The sequence below is a fragment of the Phocoena sinus genome, chromosome 6 (genome assembly GCF_008692025.1).
Source record: "Phocoena sinus isolate mPhoSin1 chromosome 6, mPhoSin1.pri, whole genome shotgun sequence".
Lineage (NCBI taxonomy): Eukaryota > Metazoa > Chordata > Mammalia > Artiodactyla > Phocoenidae > Phocoena > Phocoena sinus.
In genome coordinates, this window is record NC_045768.1 from 91,083,366 (window position 1) to 91,106,845 (window position 23,480).

The 23,480-nt window shown below is 37.4% G+C and overlaps 1 protein-coding gene across 3 annotated transcripts in view; it reads left to right on the forward strand.

The window, feature by feature from the left end:
• The first annotated feature begins 2,723 nt into the window (after nucleotides 1–2,723).
• The window catches only part of ZNF484 (zinc finger protein 484), a 29,785-nt gene continuing 9,028 nt past the window's right edge, over nucleotides 2,724–23,480 (forward strand). The window contains exons 1-5 of one of the 3 annotated variants that reach the window (XM_032635847.1): nucleotides 2,764–2,915; nucleotides 12,914–12,958; nucleotides 15,108–15,209; nucleotides 21,044–21,170; nucleotides 21,446–21,541. In XM_032635847.1, the coding sequence (XP_032491738.1) occupies nucleotides 21,137–21,170; nucleotides 21,446–21,541 (130 nt within the window). In that variant the 5' untranslated portion in view covers nucleotides 2,764–2,915; nucleotides 12,914–12,958; nucleotides 15,108–15,209; nucleotides 21,044–21,136. Of the gene's footprint in view, nucleotides 2,916–12,913; nucleotides 12,959–15,107; nucleotides 15,210–21,043; nucleotides 21,171–21,445; nucleotides 21,542–23,480 lie in introns of those variants that run through there. The other 2 variants (XM_032635846.1, XM_032635848.1) reach the window with 2 other exon arrangements.

Genomic DNA, 23,480 nt, shown 5'->3' on the forward strand with positions numbered 1-23,480 from the left:
TTTATTCCATGACTTAATAAACACCACTTGGTAATAGTGTATGATTATTTTTATATATTTGTTAAAAACATAATAAGAGGCCCCAAATGGAGTCACTTATGCTAAACCTCATGTCACCAAACCGACACATACCTTAATTACAGTTTCAGCTCTCCAAGAAATAAAATCTTAAACCAGTCAATACGGAATCACCTGATCAGCACTTGTTAGGTAATCTGCCTGATAGACCCCTGTCATTCCCTAAAGGAAAGTAATCTTGCAATAACCAATCTGCTTTCTGCCTGATAGAAATAACTTCCTTGTTCCTGCTCTCTTCTGCCCATAAAAAAATTTCATTTTGCACAACTTCTCAGAGCTCCTTTCTATCTGCTACGTTGGATGCTGCCAGGCTCATGAATCGTTGAATAAAGCCAATAAGATCTTTAAAATTTACTCAGTTGAATTTTATTTTTAATATATTTAAAAATTCTATTTGCTAATACTTTGTTAAGGATTTTTTCCTTATCAACATTCATGAAGTATATTGATCTGTATTCTTTTTTTTTTTTTTTTTTTTTTGGTACTGTCCTTCATTTTGGTATCAGGGCAATACTGGGCTCATGAAGTTAGTTGGACTGTGTTCCTTTCAATTGTTTATTCTGAAAGAGATTGTGTAGAATTTGTGTTAATCTTTAAATGTTTGTTAGAAATCTCCAATCTCCAACATCTGGGCCTGAAGATTTCATTTTCAGATGTTTAAATTTTGACTTCAATTATAGAGCTACTCAACATATTTATTTCTTGCTGTGAAAGTTGTTGGAGTTTGTGCTTTTATGAGCAATTGGTGTATTTTTCTAAGTTGTCAAATTTATGTGTGTAGAATGGTTTTGGGTATCCTCTTTTTTTTAACGTCTTTATTGGAGTATAATTGCTTTACAATGGTGTGTTAGTTTCTGCTTTATAACGAAGTGAATCAGCTATACATATACATGTATCCCCATATCCCCTCCCTCTTGCATCTCCCTCTCACCCTCCTTATCCCACCCCACTAGGTGGTCACAAAGCACCAAGCTGATCTCCCTGTGCTATGTAGCTGCTTCCCACTAGCTATCGATTTTACATTTGGTACTGTATATATGTCCATGCCACTCTCTCACTTTGTCCCTTCCCCATGTCTTCAAGTCCATTCTCTAGTAAGTCTGTGTCTTTATTCCCATCCTGCCCCTAAGTTCTTCATGACCTTTTTTTTTTTGCTCTTCCTCTTTTAGTTTATTAACGTGGGAACTTAGGTTATTGATTCGAGAATTTTCTTCTTTTCTAATGTAAACATTTAGCAGTATAAAATTCCTTTCACCACTACTTTACTTGTCAACTACAAATTTTGATACATTTCGTTTCCACTTTCATTCATTTCAATGTATTTAAAAAATTTCCTTGAGGGCTTCCCTGGTGGTGCAGTGGTTGAGAGTCCGCCTGCCGATGCAGGGGACATGGGCTCTTGCCCCGGTCCAGGAGGATCCCACATGCAGTGGAGCGGCTGGGCCCGTGAGCCATGGCCGCTGGGCCTGCGCGTCCAGAGCCTGTGCTCCACAACAGAAGAGGCCACAACAGTGAGAGGCCCGCATACGAAAAAAAAAAAAAAAAAAATTCCTTGAGTCTTCTCTTTTGACCCACGGATTATTTAGAATTGTGTTGTTTAATTTACAAGTGTTAATTTCCCATTGTCTTTCTGTTACTGGTTTCTTGTTTGATTCTATTGTGTCCAGAGAACATACTCTTGATGGAGAAAATTTTCACATACTGAGGTATGGAGAAGTCATTTTGGCTTATACATGATTCAGCCTGAACTTTGGGTGAACTAAAGCAGCCTGACTCATGGCCTGTCAAGTACACACAGTGTGTCTGCTTTAACCATTAAGGTAAAGAATGTCTGTTTCAAAGGTAAGGATAAATAACTCCCTTCCTATAGCTTCCAATGTTAACACTCCCTCAAAGATAAAGTTCCCTTTCCAGACACCAGGGTCCTGCTGTCTCACTGTATATGTAATAAATCTGTCTCTTTTGAAAGCTTGAAGGAATATACCCCTGTCATGTTTGATGTATGCTCTTTGTTCTGATAAGGTTTAAGCTTATGCTAAAAACCATGCTTCAGGGGAGTGGTTCCTCAGAGCTATCTGAGAAGCTGTCTCCTGGGCTACAGTTCTCAGTTTGGCTCAAATAAAACTCTTTTATATTCCTATCTTAGATTGTTTACTTATTATTTCCATCAATACTCTCTAAGATTTCAGTTCTATTAAATTCGATAAGATTTGTTTTACAGCCCAGCTTATGGTATCCCTTGGTAAACGCTACATAGGTGCTTGCATAGAATGTTTATTCTACTGTTTGGGGGCGGAGTGTTTAATAATTGCTGATTAGATATTATTGTTTGATGGTGTTTGAAGCCACAGGAGTAGGGGAAAGGCCTGGGGCTACTTGGGGTGACCGACTCTGGTCACCCACAGCTCTGGGTTGTTCCTGGCTTAATTCCAGGATACATACCTCTGGTCCACCTTTCCTCCTGACAACTCTTAACTACACACAAGTCTACGTCACTTCAACATGGCCGCCCACAGGCTTGAGTGACTACAGGGGCGCCGCCATAATGACTTCAAATTTAAGACATTTAGAGAGGGGCGGGGGTTCAGCAGAGCGCCATGTTGGATACTGGCAAGTTTTGGCAAAGAAGCCGCTACTGAGCATGCGCACACCCAGGAGGCGCCTAAGGAATTCCGCAAGGACAGGGAGGGATCCAGAAAAAGGAAGTGGGTGCTGTTGTCGTTCCAGTGATTAAATGACCACTGTCTTGAAAGAGCGAGGGTGAGGGGCTGGTGAGTGCAGGGAGTTTCCGAGGGCTGAGTGAAGAGGTGTCTCTGATGTCCGTGAAGAACAATCAGGTCAGTGATGGAGGCGGTCAGTGGGTGGAATAATAGGGGTCGGTGTGGTCTTGATGGTGGCTTCCCGGCGGATTGATAGTGGGGTCTTTAATGGTGGATCCGCGGAGACATGGGGTGGGAGTGATGGGGTCTACGATGGTGGATTCCCAGGCGGAGTGATGGGGTCTGTGGGATCTTTGATGTTGGATCTGTGGACGGCTTCCCGCAGTCTGTGGGGGGTGGGGAGGATAACTGTGGGGCCTGAGTAATGAAGGCTCTGAGGGGGAAGGATGCTAGATCTTCATTGATTTCCTCTCTTTTTTCTAATTACTGGTTTGTTTCTATTTCTGATATTTTAAAAGTTGTCGATGGAAATAATCAATAAATAATCATAACAGGAGTAGAAAAGAGTTTTATTTGAGCCAAACTGAGGACTGTAGCGCAGGAGATAGCGTCTCAGAAGGCTCTGAGGAACCTCTGGGTTGAAGCATGATTTTTAGCAGTCTTATACCTTATCAGAACAAAAATCATACATCAAACATGACAGGGATATATTCCTTCAAGGTTTTAAGAGCACCAGATTTAGTACATATAATGAGAGAGCAGGACCTTGGTGTCTAGGAAGGGGATGTCATGGGAAGGGAGTTATTTATTTTTATCTTCGGAACAGACTTCTTTACTTTAATGGTTAAAGCAGATGTGCTGTGTGTGTTCACACAAGTTCAGGCAGAACCATGTATAAGCCAGAATGACTTCCCCATACCTCTGTATGTGAAAATTTTCTTTATCGTTATCATGGTACACTTTGCTAGAGACTTTTTGATCCCTTCCATATCCAGATTAGTAGCTACTGTGTCATTCCTAATATTTATGTATCATTTTCTTTCCCTTTTTTATTATCAATCATCTCAAGGTTTACTTTATTGGTCATTTTGAAGTACCGATTGTGTTTATACTCTCTTCTGTTTTTATATTAATTTTATCTTTTTAGATAGTTTCTCTCTTATCTCCATTTTATGCAAATTGCCATTCTTTCCCTTGTTTTCCCAGTTTTATACTGGATACGTTTAGGGGTATAAAGTTTCTTTTATATACATCTTTATCTTTGAAATGTATAAGTTCAGTTTGATGTTCCACTTTGATCCTGAGTTATTGGAGTTTCTTCATTCCCAAATTATTGATATGTTTTGTTTATTTAAAATTTTATTATGTTGTCATAAACTGTAGACTACAAAGTGTCAACTTTTAAAAATTTGTCAAGATTTTCCTTGAAGACAAGTTACACAAGTTACATTGAACTTTGTTCAATGGTTATAGGAGAAAGTATATTTTCTGTTTGTGTGGTATAAACTTCTCTTCATGTATATTAAATATAGCCTGTTAGTATTTTTCAAGTTTTTTTCTTTCCTAATTTTGGTCTACTTGATTCATCATATTCTAAAAAAGATATAAAAATAATCTCTCACTAATAATTCACTTTGTAGTTCTATATGCTTTTTTGCTAGATTTATTTGTGTGTGTTTGGGGGAGAGACACACATAAACCTAATGGTTAATGCATTTTGTATCATTTTTTTCATTTATTGGATGCTATTATTACAGGATCCCTCTTTTCAACAAAAAGCAATTTCAATTTTGAATTTCACTTTGGTATTTATATTGCTATCCTTGTTTTCACTTTCATTTCATTTGGATGATTTATCTTTGCCCAGGTCTTTATTTTATATTTCTATTTGTCTCATTGTTTAGGTTAACTACTTATAATAGATACATTTTAGTTTTCTCAAATCCAACCTATAACTTAGTCTTTGTTTGTCAATAGGATAATTTTACCTTTTCAGTTTAGTGTAATAATGATTTACCTGATTTTTATACCTTCTGTTTTAATGTTTACTATTTATTTTAACTCATTTTCTTTTCCTTTTTCATACTTTTATTGGATTGATGAAATTTCTGTTCATTGTTTCCATTCTACACCCCAGATAACTCCTGTTTTTTTCCTGAGATAGTTTAAAATGTTTTGTCATAGGATAGTATTATTAATTTTCTGTTTAATGGCCTCCTTAATCACATAATCATCTTTTTAAATAATTATATATCTCTTGCAAAAATTATTGCTGAACAATTTTTCTATTTGCTGTTTCTCATCTGATTTATTTTACATTTGTTTGGAATACTTTTTGTGGGTATTTTCCTCAGGTAATGATAAGAGATATTCTTCAAGTGCTTTTATTTCTGAAAATGTCTTTGGCCCTAACAGAAGTGGTCCTTTAGATGCTACTTCTGATGTCAGTTAGCTTTCATTACTGCATATGGGGCATCTTGATTTTCTTAATTCTTTTTCTGTAAATAATCTGTTCTTTCACACATGATTTAGATGTGTTTTAGATTTTAAAGTTTACCTTTAAAATTCAAAAATATTCCTAGATTTGTTCACTGATTGAGCTCCAACTGGTGTGCGTGTTTGTGTGTAAATTTGTTGGAAAGGCTAATGGTGTAGGCCTAGTGAGTGGTGTGGATAGTGGTAGGAGTCCTTGGGTGATTTCTCAGAGTCCATCACAGGTGCAGGTATGTCTGGAATTGGAGTCTTGGGATTACTGAGGGAGATGCATTGTGGATAGTGTGGACAAAGAACACTGCCTGCCATTTCAGTAAACAAAGTATGTTGTGGCTATCAAGCCATCAGCCACTGCAGCCACCCCCAACTGTGCATCCTAAGGGGAATCCAGAATGGGGAAAAGCAGGATATTGGCCCTAGATAGTTAGATGCATGTCAAAGGAATGATTTCAGTGAGCCCAGACTCTTGCATCTCCCATATATAGGAAAGTGCTAAATTTATTAACTTGAGATGTCTGGATTTTCTTTAATTGACAGTAATCTTTTGATGTTCCAATTAGATGGTTTTGGTTTTGTTTTGTTTTGCAAAAACTCATATATATTCTGGCTCCTCCCTTACCTCTTTGGAACAGTCCCTCAGAGCTATCTGAGGGGCTGTATCCTGGGCTTAAGTCCTCAGTGAGTCTGCTGAATAAATAATAATCCTCACCTTTTAGGCTGTGCATTTTTTTTTCAGTCGACAGTAGTGATAACAGTGTGGAGGCCAGTTATTGGTACATGTGGTATTGTGATATAATAAGAAATATATATTTTGGGTTTCATCCACAGTTCCCAGCACATAGCTCCTAACACCTTTATTATTTTCTAAGTGATAAGGCTATAGGGGCTTCTTTTGTTCCTGTCTCTTGAAATAGCATCAAAGGGATAGGGTGAAATTAGTGGGGGTTTTTTGCTATAAAACATTCCTTTCAACCACACCTGAAGTGATGTTTGGAAAGGCCCTAGTGAATTGCTGGATGGGGGCTGGTTGCCAGGGGAACTAAGCAAATTATTAGCGTTTTAGAACTTGAAACCCACTCTCTGGCTGGAGGTTGAATCAGTTGCCAATGGCCAGTTATTTAATCAATCATTTGTACATTGTGAAGCCTCCATAAAAACCCAAAAGTGTGGGGTTTGGAGAGTTTCTGGATTGAACATGTTGAGATTCTGGGAGAGAGATGCACTGCTTCCGACATATCTTGCCATAACCATCTCTTCTATTCTACCTGGCTGTTTCTGAGTTATATTCTTTTATAATAAATTGGTAATCTAATAAGTAAAATATTTTCTTGAGTTCTATGAGCTGCTCTAGCAAATTAATGGAGACTGAGGAGGAGGTCGTGGGAACCTCTGATTATAACCAGTTGGTCAGAGCACAAGTAACAATCTGAACTTGTGATTGGCACCTGAAGTTGGGGTGGGGACAGTCTCATAGGACTAAGCCCTTAACCTGTGTGATCTAGTGCTAACTCTTAAGTAGATGGTGTCAGAACTGAGTTAAATTGTAGGACACCCAGCTGGTGTTGTAGAATTGCTTGGTTTGCGGCCCCCTCCTCCCAAAACACACACAACACACACACACACACACACACACACACACACACACACACACACACACATTTGGTGGCCAGAAGTGTTGAGAATAGAGGAAAAATAACACAGGAGGAGTTTTTCCTTTTCAGGGCATGATTGATGTAGAACCAGGACCATGAGGTAGAGATGTTGGAGGTTCTGTGATCAGGGACTGTAGAATGAGTGATTGTGATCTTGTGGAGAGAGCAGTGAGTGGTGGCTTGAAGTGAGATCTTAGTTCCATGCCCAAGAATTGGACCTGGGTAGCCTGGCTGAAAACCAAGAATCCTAGCCCCTAGACCAGCAAGGGCAAAGTTTCCCTGGCTCTTGCCCCATTTGAAAGCAAGAATGTTTCAAGGAGGCAGAAACCGTAAAAACAGATACAAAGTTTATTATTAGAGACACAGCACAACATGTGGGAGAGACATAGAGAAACAGTTTGTGTAGTTAAGACAGAAGCAAGGCAGAGATACACACCCGGAGAGAAAGAGTATGGGCATCCTCCCTAATGAGGAGGAGTGAAGCAAGGAGGTGGTTAAATCATTTATATAAGGCATTTCATCTGGGTCTTTGCTTATCTTTAACCAGTTATCTCACTTCTTTTTCCACACCTGACCTATCCTAGGTCCCTCCCTCACATGTATGCACATCTTTTTGCCAAGATGGATTCCAGTGCAGAAGCCTGTGGGAAGGTTGACACCACCTATTATGGGGTGGCACCCCCTCCCTTTATTGACCCCTGAGGAGCCTTTCTATGCATGTGTAGTTGGGGAGGTCTCCTTGACCTCAAGCATGAGAAATATGTGGTCTCTTTATCGTTTAATCTGGGCAGGACTCAGCTCCTGTCTGCCCCTGCTATTACTGTTATCTTAAAGTGTCCACTGGAGGCAAAGTGCAGCTGTTTACCATTGTTCCTGTGTTCTTTCTATCTGGAAGTGTAAACAGGAAGCTGGCTGTAAATGTCTAACCTGGAGCCCATCTATTTCTTGCCTCAAGAAATATAAACAGAGGATGGTTGTAAATGTCTAGCCTGGAACCCATCTATCTTCTGCCTCAATTGCGGCCTGTGGGAAGCAGGACAAGGGAACCAGTGATTCTGATGTGTGAGTAATAGCTGCTGGGGTGAGGTCAGTGTGCAGCAGTTGATAGTTGTAGTAAGCAGATTGAGGAGTGGGAGTGAGGAATTGAGTGTCAGGGTTGGTGATGACTTGAGGGGCTGGTGAAGTCAGATAATGTTTGATACAGTAATTGCATTCTATGTGGATTACTGATTTTGTAATAATAGCAGTAATTAATATATAACAAGCACTTATGTGCCACACATGGACTGAGTGCTTTTTAAGTATTATAAAATTGGTTTATCTTAAAAGTATAAGGATGAGGAAACTGAGACTGAAGTAAGTTCTTCCGATTGTCACAGCTAGAAGATGGAAGACCTGGGATTCAAATGTACATTGATTTGGCTCCACACCTCATATATTTCCCCTGTGCCACCCTGTTCCATACTGTTTGATGCACTCTTGCGAGGACAGCTGAGAGGCTGTCACTGAGTGGCACTCTCTCTGTCAGGATCCCTTTGTGTTTCCACAGAGCCCTGAGGTCAGACCACTTAGTTGAACCTTCAGGATCGTTTTTTCAGACTCCAGCCCAACTTGGCCCGATAATCACTGGCAGTCTTTGGACCCTCACTCAACTTAGGGCTCCTGGGAAGACTGGAGTTCTAAGAAAACAGAGGTGAAGCTCATTGTGAACATGCCAGCCAAAAAGAGCTTGTCTCATAGATCCCATGTCCAGTTCAAATCCTGGCTTGGCAGGAATATGACAGTTCCTGTGAGTGGGGAGGGGGAAGCCCAGAAGCATGAATCTTTTCAGAGGTGGACTTGCTGAAACAAAGCATGATCCTTTGCAATGTGAACAATGCATGGCTCATGTCAAGTACTCAAAGGCTGTTCCCTGTAGTGGGAGAGGATTTATTTTTTTAAGTTTTTATTATAGAAAATTTCAAACATACAGGAAAGTAGAGAAAATGTTATAATGAACCTACAAATGCCCTCATCACCCAGTCTCAATAATTATCAACTATTTGCCAGTGTTGTTTCACCTATCTCTTCTCACTTGCTTTGTTCTAGTTAGAATATCTTAAAACAAATCTTGGATACCATGTCATTTTACCCACAAATACTTTAGCATGCAAATCCAACTGGTGTGGACTTTTTTCTCCCACATAACCCCCAGGCCATTACTCACCTAACAAAAGTTACAGTAGCTCCATAATATCATCTGCTCTTCAATCTATAGTCAGAGATCTCTGATTATTTTGGACAAAGAAAGTTGTCATCTGCTGTATCAGTAAACAAAGGAAGTTGTGGTCAACAATCCATCAGCCACTGCACTCACCCCCACTGTGCACCCTGAGGTGATTCAGGATGGAAAAAAACCAGGATACTGGCCCTAGATATTTAAGGTGCATATCAAAGCCATGATTTAATGAGCCCAGACTCTGAATCTTCCCATACATAGAGAACTGCTAAATTCATTAACTTGAGATGTCTGGATTTTCTTTTCTTTTTTTAAAATTTTTATTGGATATAATTGATTTACAATGTTGTGTTAGTTTCTGGTGTACAGCAAAGTGAATCAGTTATACTTATGCATATATCCACTTTTTTTTAGATTCTTTTCCCATATAGGCTATTACAGTGGATTTTCTTTAACAGTAATCTTTTCATATTCCAGCTACCTATTTTTTTTTTTTTTTTTTTTTTTGTAAAAACTCCTATATATCCTGGCTCCTCCCTTACCTTTTTGGAACAGTCTCTCAGAGCTATCTGAGAGGCTGCATCCTGGGCTTAAGTTCTCAGCAAGTCTGCCAAATAAAACATAATTCTCACCTTTTAGGTTGTGCATTTTTTTCAGCTGATGTTATCTAAAAAATGACTTTTTAAACTTTTCCTATGAAAATTTAAAAAATACAAATGTAGAGAAAGTAGTATAAATAAGCTTCATTTAGGGAACTTCCCTGGTGGTCCAGTGGTAAAGAATCCGCCTTCCAATGCAGGGGATGCGGGTTCGATCCCTGGTCAGGGAACTAGGATCCCACATGCCACGGGTCAACTAAGCCTGTGCACCACAGCTACTGAGCTTGTGCGCCTCAACTAGAGAGCCCATGTGCCACAAACTACAGAGCCCATGCGCTCTGGTGCCCGTGTGCCATAACTAGAGAAGAGAAAAACCCCACGCCACAACTAGAGAGAAACCCTCACGCCGCAATTACCCATCAATTTTCACAATTATCAACTCATGCCCAGTCATTTGTCGTCTATCCCTTCCTCCAATATTTCTTTTCTTCTGCTGGATTATTTTGAAGCAAATCTCAAAGATTTTGTCATTTTATCCATAAATATTTCAATATGTAAAATTCCTTTAATAAAAATAGCCACATCACACCTTAAAAAATTACAATACATTTTAAAGTATCATTTTATGTGGATTGGATTGGTAAGATTTAGAGGCTTGATCAGATTCAGATTCCTTTTTTTGTTTTTGTTTTTTGGGGAGCAAGACTACTTCCCAGGTGATATACTTGATCAGGAGGCACATAATGTCTGGTTATCTGTTTTGTGATGTGAGCAGCCATTGATGATTGTTTCTTAGATCCATATTTCATTATGTGTGCAAAATGGACATTTCTATTTCTACCATTCCTTTACTTTGTCAACTTATAAAAATGCATAATGTGAGAGTTGAGAGTTGTCTTATTTGGGGCAAAATGAGGACCATAGCCCAGGAGACTGTTTTATATAGCTCTGAGAAACTGCTCCGAGAGCTAGTGGGGAGGGTCACTATTATATATGATTCAGGTGAAGGGGGTGGTACGTACAGTCAAGCACACATTTTGGCAAAGTCTTGCTGCTAGTCCTGCGAAGGTTGCTGCTAGTCACAAGGAGCAGATGTCTCTGTTAATGATTTTAATGCCTTTCTAGATATGAGGAGATGCAAGAATTTGGGCTCATAAAATATTCTCCTGAAAATATCTTACTATCTGCAGGGCTGTTCTGCCAGTTTTTGCCAGAGCATCAAGTGCCTCATTCCTGATCTCCACCATGAACTCCTTTCAGGATGTGTTGAAGGTCAGCAGCTGCAGTGGCTAGTGACTTAACCCTTGTAGAGGCAGATGGCCAGTGCCAATTTTTAGTTGGCAACTTGTAGCTGGAATAATTATATAAGCAGAAAGAGAAATTCCTTCATGAAGTGTTTGGTGATGCTTGACTGACTCTTTTGCTTTTTGACAAGTTTCAAAAATAATAGTTTGATTCCCTGATACTTTCCAAAGGTGCTAGAAATGTTCTCTCTCTTGATCTGGATGGCAGATGTGAAAAATAGGGGAAAGTGCTGTATACTTAATATTAATGTACTTTACATAAGTTATACCACACAAAAAAATTAGCAAAGAAGTAACCAAAATGTTGTTTATATTAAAAAGTGTATGTTAGAAGCAAAAATTTTAAAAGTCCATCATAAAAAGATACTGGGGAGGATAGGTCTAGGGTAAAAGGGACACAGTCCCCAATGTATGAGTCTCGATTGGAACATGCTTTCAACAAAACAGCAAGAAAAGGTTTTTCTGGGGTAATTGGGAATTTTGAATATGAGCTGAATATTAAAGTGTTATAGAATTGCTAATAATTTTCTCAGGCATGATAATGATCTTTTAGGAGATTGATGTTATGAATTTAGGCATGAAGTGTCATGACATCTGCAACTTTCAAATGGTTCAGCCAAAGAAAAAGTATATACACTAGTATACTCATATATATGTATGCATTTACATGTAACTATGTTTATATAGAAAGATTAAACAAATATGGCAAAATACTAATTGTTGAAACTAGATGGAAGGTATATGTGTATTTCTTGTACTAATAATTCAACTCTTTATGTTAGAAAACTCAATAAAAAAATTAGAGGGGCTTCCCTGGTGGCGCAGTGGTTGAGAGTCCACCTGCCGATGGAGGGGACACGGGTTCGTGCCCCGGTCCGGGAAGATCCCACATGTAGCGGAGCGGCTAGGCCCGGAGCGGCTGAGCCTGCGCGTCCGGAGCCTGTGCTCCGCAACGGGAGAGGCCACAACAGTGAGAGGCCTGCGTACCGCAAAAAAAAAAAAAAAAAAAAATTAGAAAACAGTGGCTTCTGTCAGTAAGTGACTTAGGTCTTAAGGTTTATTAACTAGAACCAAATCCACTTACTATGTTGTAGTTAAGACAAAGTTTCCATTGACAGTTCCCTTTTAAGAATGGGAAGCGGGAATTCCCTGGTGGTTCAGTGGTTAGGACTCAGCACTTTCACTGCTGGGTCCTGGTTCAATTCCTGTTCTGGTAGCTAAGATCCCGCAAGCCGTGGGGTGTGGCCCCCCAAAAAAAGAACTGTAAGCAAAGAACAGTGAAAAAGCTAGCAGTCTCCCTTTTTTTGGTCTTACTTACGGATATTCTCACTACTTGTGATGGGCTGGTCACGGAAGCTCAGAGCAAAATCATTAAAAAGTTACTTTGCTTTTTACTAGCAAATAAGAAAAATATAAACATTCAAATTACTTATAATTTTACCATCACCCAAATATTATATCTGTCAACATATAGCTCCTTCCAGATAATTTTCTCTATGTGCATGAATTCATTCATGTATGTGTGTATGTACACACATATTGTTCAATGAAAATGGACTCATACTGTTTGGTACATATTTTTATTTTTACTTAGCATTTTAACACATTTTTCTACAGTAGTTTAATTTTACATGACATTATGTCTATGGATGCCCTATAAAGTATTTAAAGCTGTCCACAATTATTGTTATCAAGATGTTTCTAAACTTTTTTTTTTTTTTTTTGGTATTAGCTGTGGTAAAACTCCTGGATTTAAATCTTTGTGCAACACAGGATGATTTTTTTATAATGTAATTCTAGGAATAAGTTTTTGGGTCAGTTGCATGGACACTAAATGATGTATATGTCCATGTGTGCCATTGACACACTTCCTTCTCTCATCGGTCCCTCTGTCAATCTGTTTTTTCAGATCTCTGCCCCTTTCCCAGAAGAACCAGAAATGACCAAGTCCCTGGTGAGTTCTTATTTGTTCATGTATTTGTTGCTTTCTTTATTTTTTAGTGGATTTTAGGAGGCATCTATTAAACCATATAGTAAATGTGTAAGTATAAATAAATGAAAACTAAGATCAGAGAAAGTAAAGAAGAGATTATCAACTCCAAGTCAAGCTTGGATTATAGGTATATGTGAGTTGTGTGGCTTCACACAGTTATGAACTTTGAACTGTAAAATTGTCTGATCTTCCTGAAAGACATAGCAATGATGGAAGTGAAATTCATGGTTTATATTGTTGAAAAGTAATTTATTTCATCTATAGTAACTATTTTCTGGTTTTTGATGTTTGAGAAAATTTTTGATAGATCTTCAGATGAATGGAGATAGGACAGTGTCTTTAACAACCCTGTTAGAAGTTCACTAACAGGTTTTCTATAGTGACTTACAAAGCAGTGCTTTTCAACTTGCACATGACTTCAGATTCTGATTTAATAGGACTGGGATTCCCACAGGATGTTAGTGCTGCTGGTGCAAGGACCACCTTGTGAGGCAAAAGTTTTGAGTGAATGGATGTTGAGTTTTGGCAGTTGCTTTTTCTGCATCAGTTGACATGGTCAGGTGATTTTCCTTTTTAGCTTATTGCTGCGGTAGGTTACATTGATTGATTTTCACATATTGAGCAGCCTTGCAACCTCTGAATAATTTCCACTTGGTCATGACATACACTTCTTTTTATATATTTGTATTTGCTAGTATATTTTTTAAGGATTTTGTAATCATGTTTAGGAGGGATATTGTTCTGTTTTTTTCTTTCATTACTACTATGCATGGATGAAAGTCCCAAAACTCCACTTGGCTTTTTTCTTTTTCCATACCACTCCATTGGAGCGTGATGGGGCCCCTCTGTTCAGCCAGGCAAGAGTGGGAATCCAAGCTACCCACTGGGTCTTTGCTGATGGGCATGGGATCAGGCCCCGAGTTTTCTGTTTATTTATTATGTTTGACTGGAGCATGTTTTGCCTAAAGGTTTTCTTGTTTCTAGATTGCCCCTTTCCTGGTCTTTTAGCTAGAGAGAGCAGACTTTTCTGTGAGTTTTTTTGTTGTGCCTTTGTTGGTGTTTCTGGGTTGTAGGCTTTTCTAGTACTTGGTCAGGGCTGTATGAGTCAATAGACTTCAGGAAACTCATGCTGTGTAGTTCTTTGGTTCCTAAGGTCCCTAGACAGTTTGCTTTTTTTCTTTAAGCTTTCAGTCTTCTTATGTTTGCTTTATGGATAATGTCTATGGTTACTAGAGGTACTTAGTGGGTGAATAGGGACAAGTGCATCTACTCTGTTTTTCCAGGGGTTGAAGTCAGTTCATTGATTTTTTTTTAAAAGGAGGAGTTATTTATATATTAAGCATGGTCTTTTGTTTTTTTCAATTTTTTTACCTCTTTGTTCTTTGCATTTTAACTTTTAAAAGTAAATATTTAATTTTGAATATCATTAAGGTTATAGATATGTTTACTCAATCAAATAGTTTTTTGAAGCTTCATTTAAAAAAAAACAAACCACCTGTTAGCTGCTCTCTTATCCCTCAAATTGCAGCTTCTTAAAGGTAATCACGTCACTCTGAACTCAATTGAACTAATTTTTTTAGTATTTACGTTCCCATGTCTAAATAACATGTTTATATTGGTACCTTTTGGTTTTCAGTTTTAGGCAGTTTCTACTGACTTAGCACAATGGAAAATAGGGATTTAACTCTCTTTCAGACACTTAAGGCTTCAACACTTATACGAACATTTCTTCTTCCCCTCCTTCTAATATAGGTATATCATAATTTTGGGTAAATCAATAGGCTGTATTTATTATTATGATTATTTTAATTATATTCACAGCTGAACCATTTATTTTACCTTTTATGCACTATTTTTTGTTTTACCTGGAATTAATTATTGTTTGGTTTAATCATTTGTTTCATTTTCCATATTTGGATCACTAATTCAACTCCACATTCTTCCCAGGTATATAAATATCTTCTCAACATGTTAAAATATATTAGATAATAACAGTAATCACAAACATTAATATAGGCTTACTATATGCTAGGCACTATAAACATTCTCTATTAACTGATTTAATCATAACCCCTTTGAGGTATCTATAATCATTATCCTCATTTTACAGAGAAGGAAACAGATCCACAGAGAAGTAACTTGCCCTGGGTCACACTGCTAGTAAGTGGTGAAGCCAGAAGTAAAACCCAAGCAATTTGGCTCCAGAATATAGGTATTTATTTCAGCTGTTGAAAGAAGCTTCCCTTAGAGTCTTTGACCTGCTTGAAGTTGCTCTCTATTTGATACTCATCTACTGACTTGGGGGTCTCCCTTTGGCATGATACTAGGAATTCCTTTCATGTCTCTCAAGTATTGGAGCTCTTGTTTTCTGGCTGTTTCCTGATTTATGCTTTCATTTTTAGAGACTACTATCCAGTAGCTCTCTAGAAAGTATTGTGTGGAAAGTAAATTTTTTGAGACCTTGCATGTCTGGAAATATTTTTATTTTACCCTCAGTAATTTCATAGCTAATTCTAGATTGTAAGTCATTTTTACTCAGAAATTTTAAGCCACTCTTTTTACTTTAACTATCCCATCTTTTCTTACTGGATGTGATAGGCAGAATAATAACCCCCAAAGGTATCCACATCCTAATTCCTGAAACCCGTGAATATGTTACTTCACATGACACTAGGGACTTTGAAGATGTGATTAAGTTAAGGATTTTGAGATGGGGTGATTATTCTGGGTTATCTGGGAGGGCCCAGTGTAATCACAGTTCCTTATAAGTGAAAGAGGGAGGCAGAAGGGTCAGAGTCAAGGGGAGATTTGAAGATGCTACTCTGCTGGCTTTGAAGATAGAGGAAGGGACCACGAGCCTCTTAGAAGTCATATAAGACAAGGAAATGGATTCTCCCTTATAGCCTCCAGAAGGAGTGCATCCAACACACTGATTTTAGCCCAGTAAGAACTATTTTCAACTTCTGACCTCCAGAACTGTAAGATAATAAATTTGTGTTTTAAGTTTTTGGCAATTTGTTGCAGCAGCAATAGGAAACCATTACAGATTTTGGTACCTGGAAGTGGAATGATGCTGTAACAAATACCCAAAAATGTCAAATGGCTTCGGAATTTGGTAATAGAAACTGTAAAAATTTTGAAGAGTATAATAGCAAGAGCCTAGATTTCCTCGAACAGACTGATAATAGAAATATGAATGTTAACTCTGCTCGAGGACTCAGAATGAAGTGAGGAGCACACTAGGAAAAAAGCTATATTGTTTTAGAGAATATTTCAATTATTATAAACAGACTATTGATAGAAATATGGGTGTTAATGGTGCCGCTGCTGAAGACTCAGAAGGAAATGAGGAACGTGTTACTGGAAACTGGAGGAAAAGGACATCTCTGTTATACAGTGGCAGAAAGCTTAGCTGAATTTTGTCCTGTAGTTATGTGAAAAGCAGATTTGTCAATGATGAACTTGTATTTTTCTCTGAGGAGATCTTCAAGCAAAAGGTTGAAGATGTAGCCTGGTTTCTTCTTCTTGCTTATAGTAAAATATGAATGTTAAGAGACAGATTGAAGGAAGAACTGTCGAGCAAAAAGGAACTAGATTTGATGTTTTGGGAAATTTGGGGGCTATCAAGATTCCAAAAGATGCTAAAATTAGTTTCACTGTAGGAACGTATGCTCTTGAGAGAAAGTCAAGGGTGTGGAAAGATGTTTGTATATATTTCTAGGTTTTTAGAAAAAAACGTAGGTATTTAGCAGGATGAATAGGGTGGAATGCATTTAACTTTTTTTTTTTTTTTGAACTGGAAGTCTCAATCTTTGCTGTTAATTTGATTGTTTAGTTTATTTATATTTAATGCAATTACTGATATACTTGAATTTATATCCAGGGTTATTTTCTTTCTTTCTTTCTTTTTAAATTAATTAATTAATTATTTTGGCTGCATTGGGTCTTTGTTGCCGGGCACGGGCTCTCTCTAGTTGTAGCGAGCAGGGGCTACTCTTCGTTGTGGTGCCTAGGCTTCTCATTGTGGTGGCTTCTTTGTTGTGGAGCATGGGCTCTAGGCACATGGGCTTCAGTAGTTGTGGCACGCAGGCTCAGTAGTTGTAGTGTGAGGGCTTAGTTGCTCTGCAGTATGTGGGATCTTCCTGGACCAAGGCTCGAACCCATGTCCCCTGCATTGGCAGGCAGATTCTTAATCACTATGCCACCAGGGAAGTCCTATATCCAGTTTTATTAGTTTTATGTTTGAACTGTCTGTTTAATATTATTTTTACATTCCTTTCTTGACTTTCTTTTAGATTAGTCAAAATTTTAATTTTAATTTTGTTAACTTGCTTGTTATACATTCTTTCGTTTCCCTAGATATTACAATATCCATTTTTAACTCATTATTACCTTTCCCCCTTCTCAATAGATACTAAAACACCTTAATTCCATTTGCTGCATTTAAATTCTACACATATTTTAAACTTCACAAGATATTACTACTCTTACTGTTTTTGCATAGTCAGTATTTACAGTATTGTAAAGTGGGATTTGAGAAACTTCTTGAATCTTTGGGTTGCCGTCATTCACCATTACTTTTTCAAATTTTGCTTCTGCCTCATATTCTCCCTCTTTATCTTCTCAGACTACAATATGTTTTTCCTTTTCACTGTGTTGTACATGTGATACGTCACATGCACTTGTGTTTATTTTATTTAAAAAAAACTCTGTGGTCTGGTTTGTATATTTTCTGTTTGCTTGTCTTCCATTTCAGTAATTCTGTATTCTGCAATTAAACCTCTCTCAGTTCTTGATTTTAGATACTGAATTTTTCAGTTTTCATTTGATATCTTTATTATAAGTCCCATTTTCTCTAATGAAATTCTCCATCTTTTCTTCTAACTCCAAAGTGCTGTAGGACTGTTTCTTTTGAATTTTTTTCCTCTGGTTTTGGATATTTGGCCCCGTTTTCTGATAGGCATAGGATTTCTTTTATTGTATCAAAACATGTATAAAGCATTGTAGAAGATCTAGATTACGATATCTTTCTCAATAGTGGATTCATCTTTCCCTGAGCAGATAGAGTAGAAGATGAACATCTTTATCCAGTCAGGCACAGTGTTATGTTGAATCAAGGCTGAGTTTAAGCCCTAATAATAGTCTACCTTTGGTTCACTCTGGCCATCTAAGATTTTCAGCTGAGAGCCTGGTTTGTCCTCTGTGGACCCTCCTCCTGATAGATGCCAACTCTGTCTTCTTACCAGACTACTAAAATTTTGCTTTGCTTTTCAGAGGTTATTCTGCTTAAGTTTTTAGTCTTCTGCCCATACAACCCTAGGATTTGACAGATGTCTTGAGGGGAAAATTGGCCATGTGTTTGAGTTCTGGTTTCTCTGTCACCCAACTGTAGCCTTCTACTTGTTCAAAGCTGGATTTTCACCTTTTGCCACACCCAGAACTGGTAAATACTCCCAGTGTAAAAGTGTCTGCGCACATCAACTTAAATCTTCAATGTTCTCTTGAGAGTCTTAGTACCTAACAAGCTTCCAGTACTTCCAAACAGATGATTTCAGTATTTCATCTGGCATTTATAGTTATTCTTGGAAGAAACACTGGACTGCCACAAACTATTGTATGCCATCTGGAAATGACAGTGCCTCAAAAGGGTCTTCTTCACATACCATATATATTGCCCATTTAAAGTGTGCATTCAGTGGGTTTTAGTATATTCATGGAGTTGTGCACCCTTTTTCACAGTTGTAGAACATTTTCTTTCTTTCCCTCCCTACTCCGACACATACCTTTTAGCTGTCACACCCCCCCCCCCACCCGCCGACATCCTTCCATTCCCCCCTAGCCCTGGGCAACCAGTAGTCTTCTTTCTGTCTCAATAGGTTTGCCTGTTCTGGACATCTCATATAAATAGAATCATATAATATGTGGTCTTTTGTGACTGGCTTCTTTCACTTAGCATAGTATTTTCAAGATTCATCCATATTGTAGCATAAATCAGTATACTTCATTTCTTGTTATGGCTGAATAATCTCTTGTATGTATATACCACATTTTAAAATTCATCATTAGTTGGCAGACGTTGCACTGGTTTTATTTTTGACTATTAAGAATAATGCTACTATGAACATTCCTATACAAGTTTCATGTGGATAAGTGTTTTTATTTCTATTGGGTATGTACCTAGAAGTGGAACTGTTGGGTCATATTATTCCTTTTGAGGAAGTATCAGACTGTTTTACAAAGTGACTGCACCATTTTACATTCCCATCTTTACTGTATGAGGGTTCCAGTTTCTCCACTTCCTCACTAACACTTGTTATTATGTGTCTTTTTTTTTTTTTAATTATAGCCATCCTAATGGGTGCATTTTTCTGATGACTAGTGACTAATGATTTAAGCAGTTTTTTAAATGTCAGAATGAAAATTTTAATGTCATTTATTATTTTGCTACAAAATAATAATAAAAATACAGATAGGCACAAACAGCATTTTTTAAATTATAATCATCTTAGTGAATTTGAAGGGGTATCTCTTTGATTTGAATTTCAATATCCCTTATGACTAAAGATATTGAGACCCTCTCATGTGCTTTTTTGGCCATTTGTATATCTTCTTTGCAGATATGTATATTCAGATTCTTGATCCATTTTTAATTGGATCATTTATCTTTTTATTGAGTTGTAAGAGTTCTTTATCTATTCTATACACAAGTCCCTTATCAGATATATAATTGCAAACATTTTCTCTCAGTCTTTGGGTTGTCTTTTCACTCTCTTTTTTTAAAAGTACACCTTTTATATGTTTGTTTGTTTGTTTTGGCTGCGCCACAGGGCATGTGAGATCTTAGTTCCCCAACCAGAGATCGAACCCATGCCCCCTGCAGTGGAAGCACAGTGACCTAACCACTGGACCACCAGAGAATTCTCCCTGTGTTTTCACTTTATTGATGGTAACCTTTTAAACACAAAGTTTTTAATTTTGATAAAGTCCAATTTATCTATTTTTTTCTTTGGTTGCTTGTGCTTTTGATTTTATATCTAAGGATTGACATATATATGCTACCAAATGTAAAATAGTTATCTAGTGGGAAGCAGCAGCATAGCACAGGGAGGTCAGCTGGGTGCTTTGTGATGACCTAGAGGGGTGGGATAGGGAGGGTGGGAGGGAGGCTCAAGAGGGAGGGGATATGGGGATATATGTATACATATAGCTGATTCACTTTGTTGTACAACAGAAACTACAACAGAAACTAACACAGTATTGTGAAACAATTAGTCTCCAATAAAGATCTATTAAAAAAAAAAAGAAATCATTGCCAAATCCAATGTCACAAAGATATACCCTTCTTAGCTAAAACTTAAGAACATTTAGGTCTTTTGATCCATTTTGAGTTTATTTTTTTAATATGGCATGAGGTAGGAGTCCAACCTCATTTTTTTGCATGTGGATGTCCACTTGTCCTAGCACCATTTGTTGAAAAGACTATTTTTCCCCTTTTAAATTGTTTTGACACCTGTGTTGAATTATCAGTTTACCCTAAATATGAGGGTTTATTTCTGGATTCTTGGTTACATTCCATTGAATTCTATCATCTATATTTATACCAATACCACACAGTTTATTGGAAAAAGAGGCCTATTTTATTCATCTTTTTTAAAGAAAGAATTGACTTAGTAGATTGATGAGTGCAAAGTGAAAAGCAGAAGATATATTCTAAGTGAAGTGTTAATGAAATATGGCATACATAGAAAAGAATGCACAAATCATGTATGCAGCTTGATGAGTTTTCACAGCTTATTCTTTTGTAACCAGCACACAGATAAAAACAAAACAAAATAAAACTCCAGAATATTATCAGAACCATAGAAAGAATGGCATGATACTTTTAATATTTATTTTTTCCTTGAAATAATAATGTAAAATTTAGGTATTTAGTGGGAATCTTATATGTCATATCATGTTAAAAATTATTAAAAATAAGTTTCTAAATATCTTGTTCCTGTCCTGCAATCCTGATCCTTTACATTGAATAAGCATGTGTTTTTCCAGGGATCAGTGTCTTTCAAGGATGTAACTGTAGACTTCAGCAGGGAGGAGTGGCAACAGTTGGACCTTGCTCAGAAAAGTCTATACAGGGATGTAATGCTGGAAAACTATTTCAACTTGATCTCAGTGGGTAAGCACAGCTCTGCTGGGTAAGGCTGTACCTAATTGAGTGTATTTTCTTTCTCAGTGGAATTTCTGAAATCTGTGAGATTTCTGAGGTACGTGGGACTTCTAAAGACTGCAGGACATCTGAAGTGTGTAATAGTTTTGTCCTTATTTTTTGTCCTATGTTCTTAACAATATTATGAATATACTTCTGTTCCCCATGAACTTTTCTGGAAATTAAATGGAATATTTCATTGTATGACCTCTGAAATCAAGTATTTTATCATTTCCTGTTATTAGGGTGTCAAGTTCCCAAACCAGAAGTCATTTTCAACTTGGAGCGGGGAGAACAGCCATGTATGTTGGATGGTGAAATCTCAAGCCAAAGCTATCTAGGTGAGTAGGGAACAAAAAGCATAAGAGATAGCACAACCGAACTGCAGTTGTACTGGCAGAGGCTGACAACTTTGAAGTGCTATTATTATGATGTTTCTCAACATTCTGAACTTTTGGAACTGCATGGATAGAGTTGATATTGGCCCCTTGGACATCTAAATGCCATCCCCACTTCAGGCCCCTTCCAATATCAGTGTCTTTGTTGCTTGACTTTTTTTTTTTTTTTAGCAGAGTTTCCTGTGCTATTCAGTAAGTCCTTGCTGGTTGTCTATTAAATTAAATTAATTAATTAATTTAAAAAGCATCTTTATTGGAGTATAATTGCTTTACAATGGTGTGTTAGTTTCTGCTTTATAACAAAGTGAATCAGCTATACATATACATATATCCCCATATCTCCTCCCTCTTGCATCTTCCTCCCACCCTCCCTATTCCACCCCTCTAGGTGGTCACAAAGCACTGAGCTGATCTTCCTGTGCTATGTGGCTGCTTCCCACTAGCTATCTGTTTTACATTTGCTAGTGTATATATGTCCATGCCACTCTCTTCATCCCACTTTGCTTGACTTTTTAGGAGGGATGTGCTACAACTACTGGCATGTTGGATTTAAGATACTGCCTTTTTGCTTTCCCTCCCTTTTTATAGAATTTTTTTATTCTTTTTACCTCCATCAAGGTCTTAAATCGTTTTCTTGCACATTCAGGGGCTCATAGAGTTGCTTTTTAAAAAAATTACTGTGGGTCACACTCCTGCTGATTTCTTTTCATTGTTTTTCTTTTCCCTTAGTGCTTCAGAATTGTCACCTAGAGATGGCCTTATTATATCTTCTCCCATGCCTCTCCTCCAACTGTTGACTTTGAGGGTACCATTACCTACAATTGGGGACAGGTTTTTATTGTATGTGATATTAGTAATTATGCTTCCTGACATTTTTTTCCTACCTGGCTAGTGTAACACAACACTCACTAGGTCTTTCTGATTAATTTATTAATTTTGATATTTTACAAAAAGTTTCTGTACCTTGTGTGCAGGAAATTGAGTAAATTACAGTCCTCAGTGTGTAGTCAATATATTCATCACTCTGTTTAAGCTCCCCTTCTTATTTTATTTCTTTCATAACTTTTTTCTTTTTTTTTTTTTTTTTGCCACACCCTGCAGCATGCAGCATGCAGGATCTTAGTTCTCTGACCAGGATCGAACTGTGCCCCCCTGCAGTGGAAGCTCAGAGTCCTAACCACTGGACAGCCAGGGAATTCCCTATTTTACAATTTAAAAAAAATTTATTTTATTTCTTTACTTATTCCTTTTAATCCTCACTCCCAGGCAACTGCTCTATTATATTTGATATGTTTGCAATCTATCCTTGTATTTGTGGGGTATTTGTAAAATTTAAATTGTTGGTCATTTTAATTTATAGAAATGGTACTGTGCTGTATGTCCTACTCAGTTTCTTATTTTTTTCTCTCAGAACTAAATTGGTTCATGTTACAATGTGTCTTTCTAGTTCATTTCTTCTAATTGACGCATACATTTCATAGTGTGTATATATACCACATTTACTTGTCCAACTTTCTAGCTACTACAACTAGTACTGTAATAATTTCTATTCTTATAGGAAATGAGAATTTCTTGAGGAAGGGTAGTGGGATTGTTTTATTACTGAGTATACTAATACTTTATTTCACTAAGTATAAACATGTTGTTTTCTAGATTGGATGTATTAGTCTGCAATCCCCTGAACATACAAGGGCATCAGTTTCTCCACATCCCTGCCCATATTTTTAATAATTTCACATAATGTGGCTAATCTGATGGATTTTAATTTCTAACTATTGTTTTAATTTGTGTTTCTCTAATAACAAAATATTTTGAACATCTTATCATGTACCTTGTAGTAGATCCTGACTTCATTTTTGGTATTTGACTGCTGACACCTTCT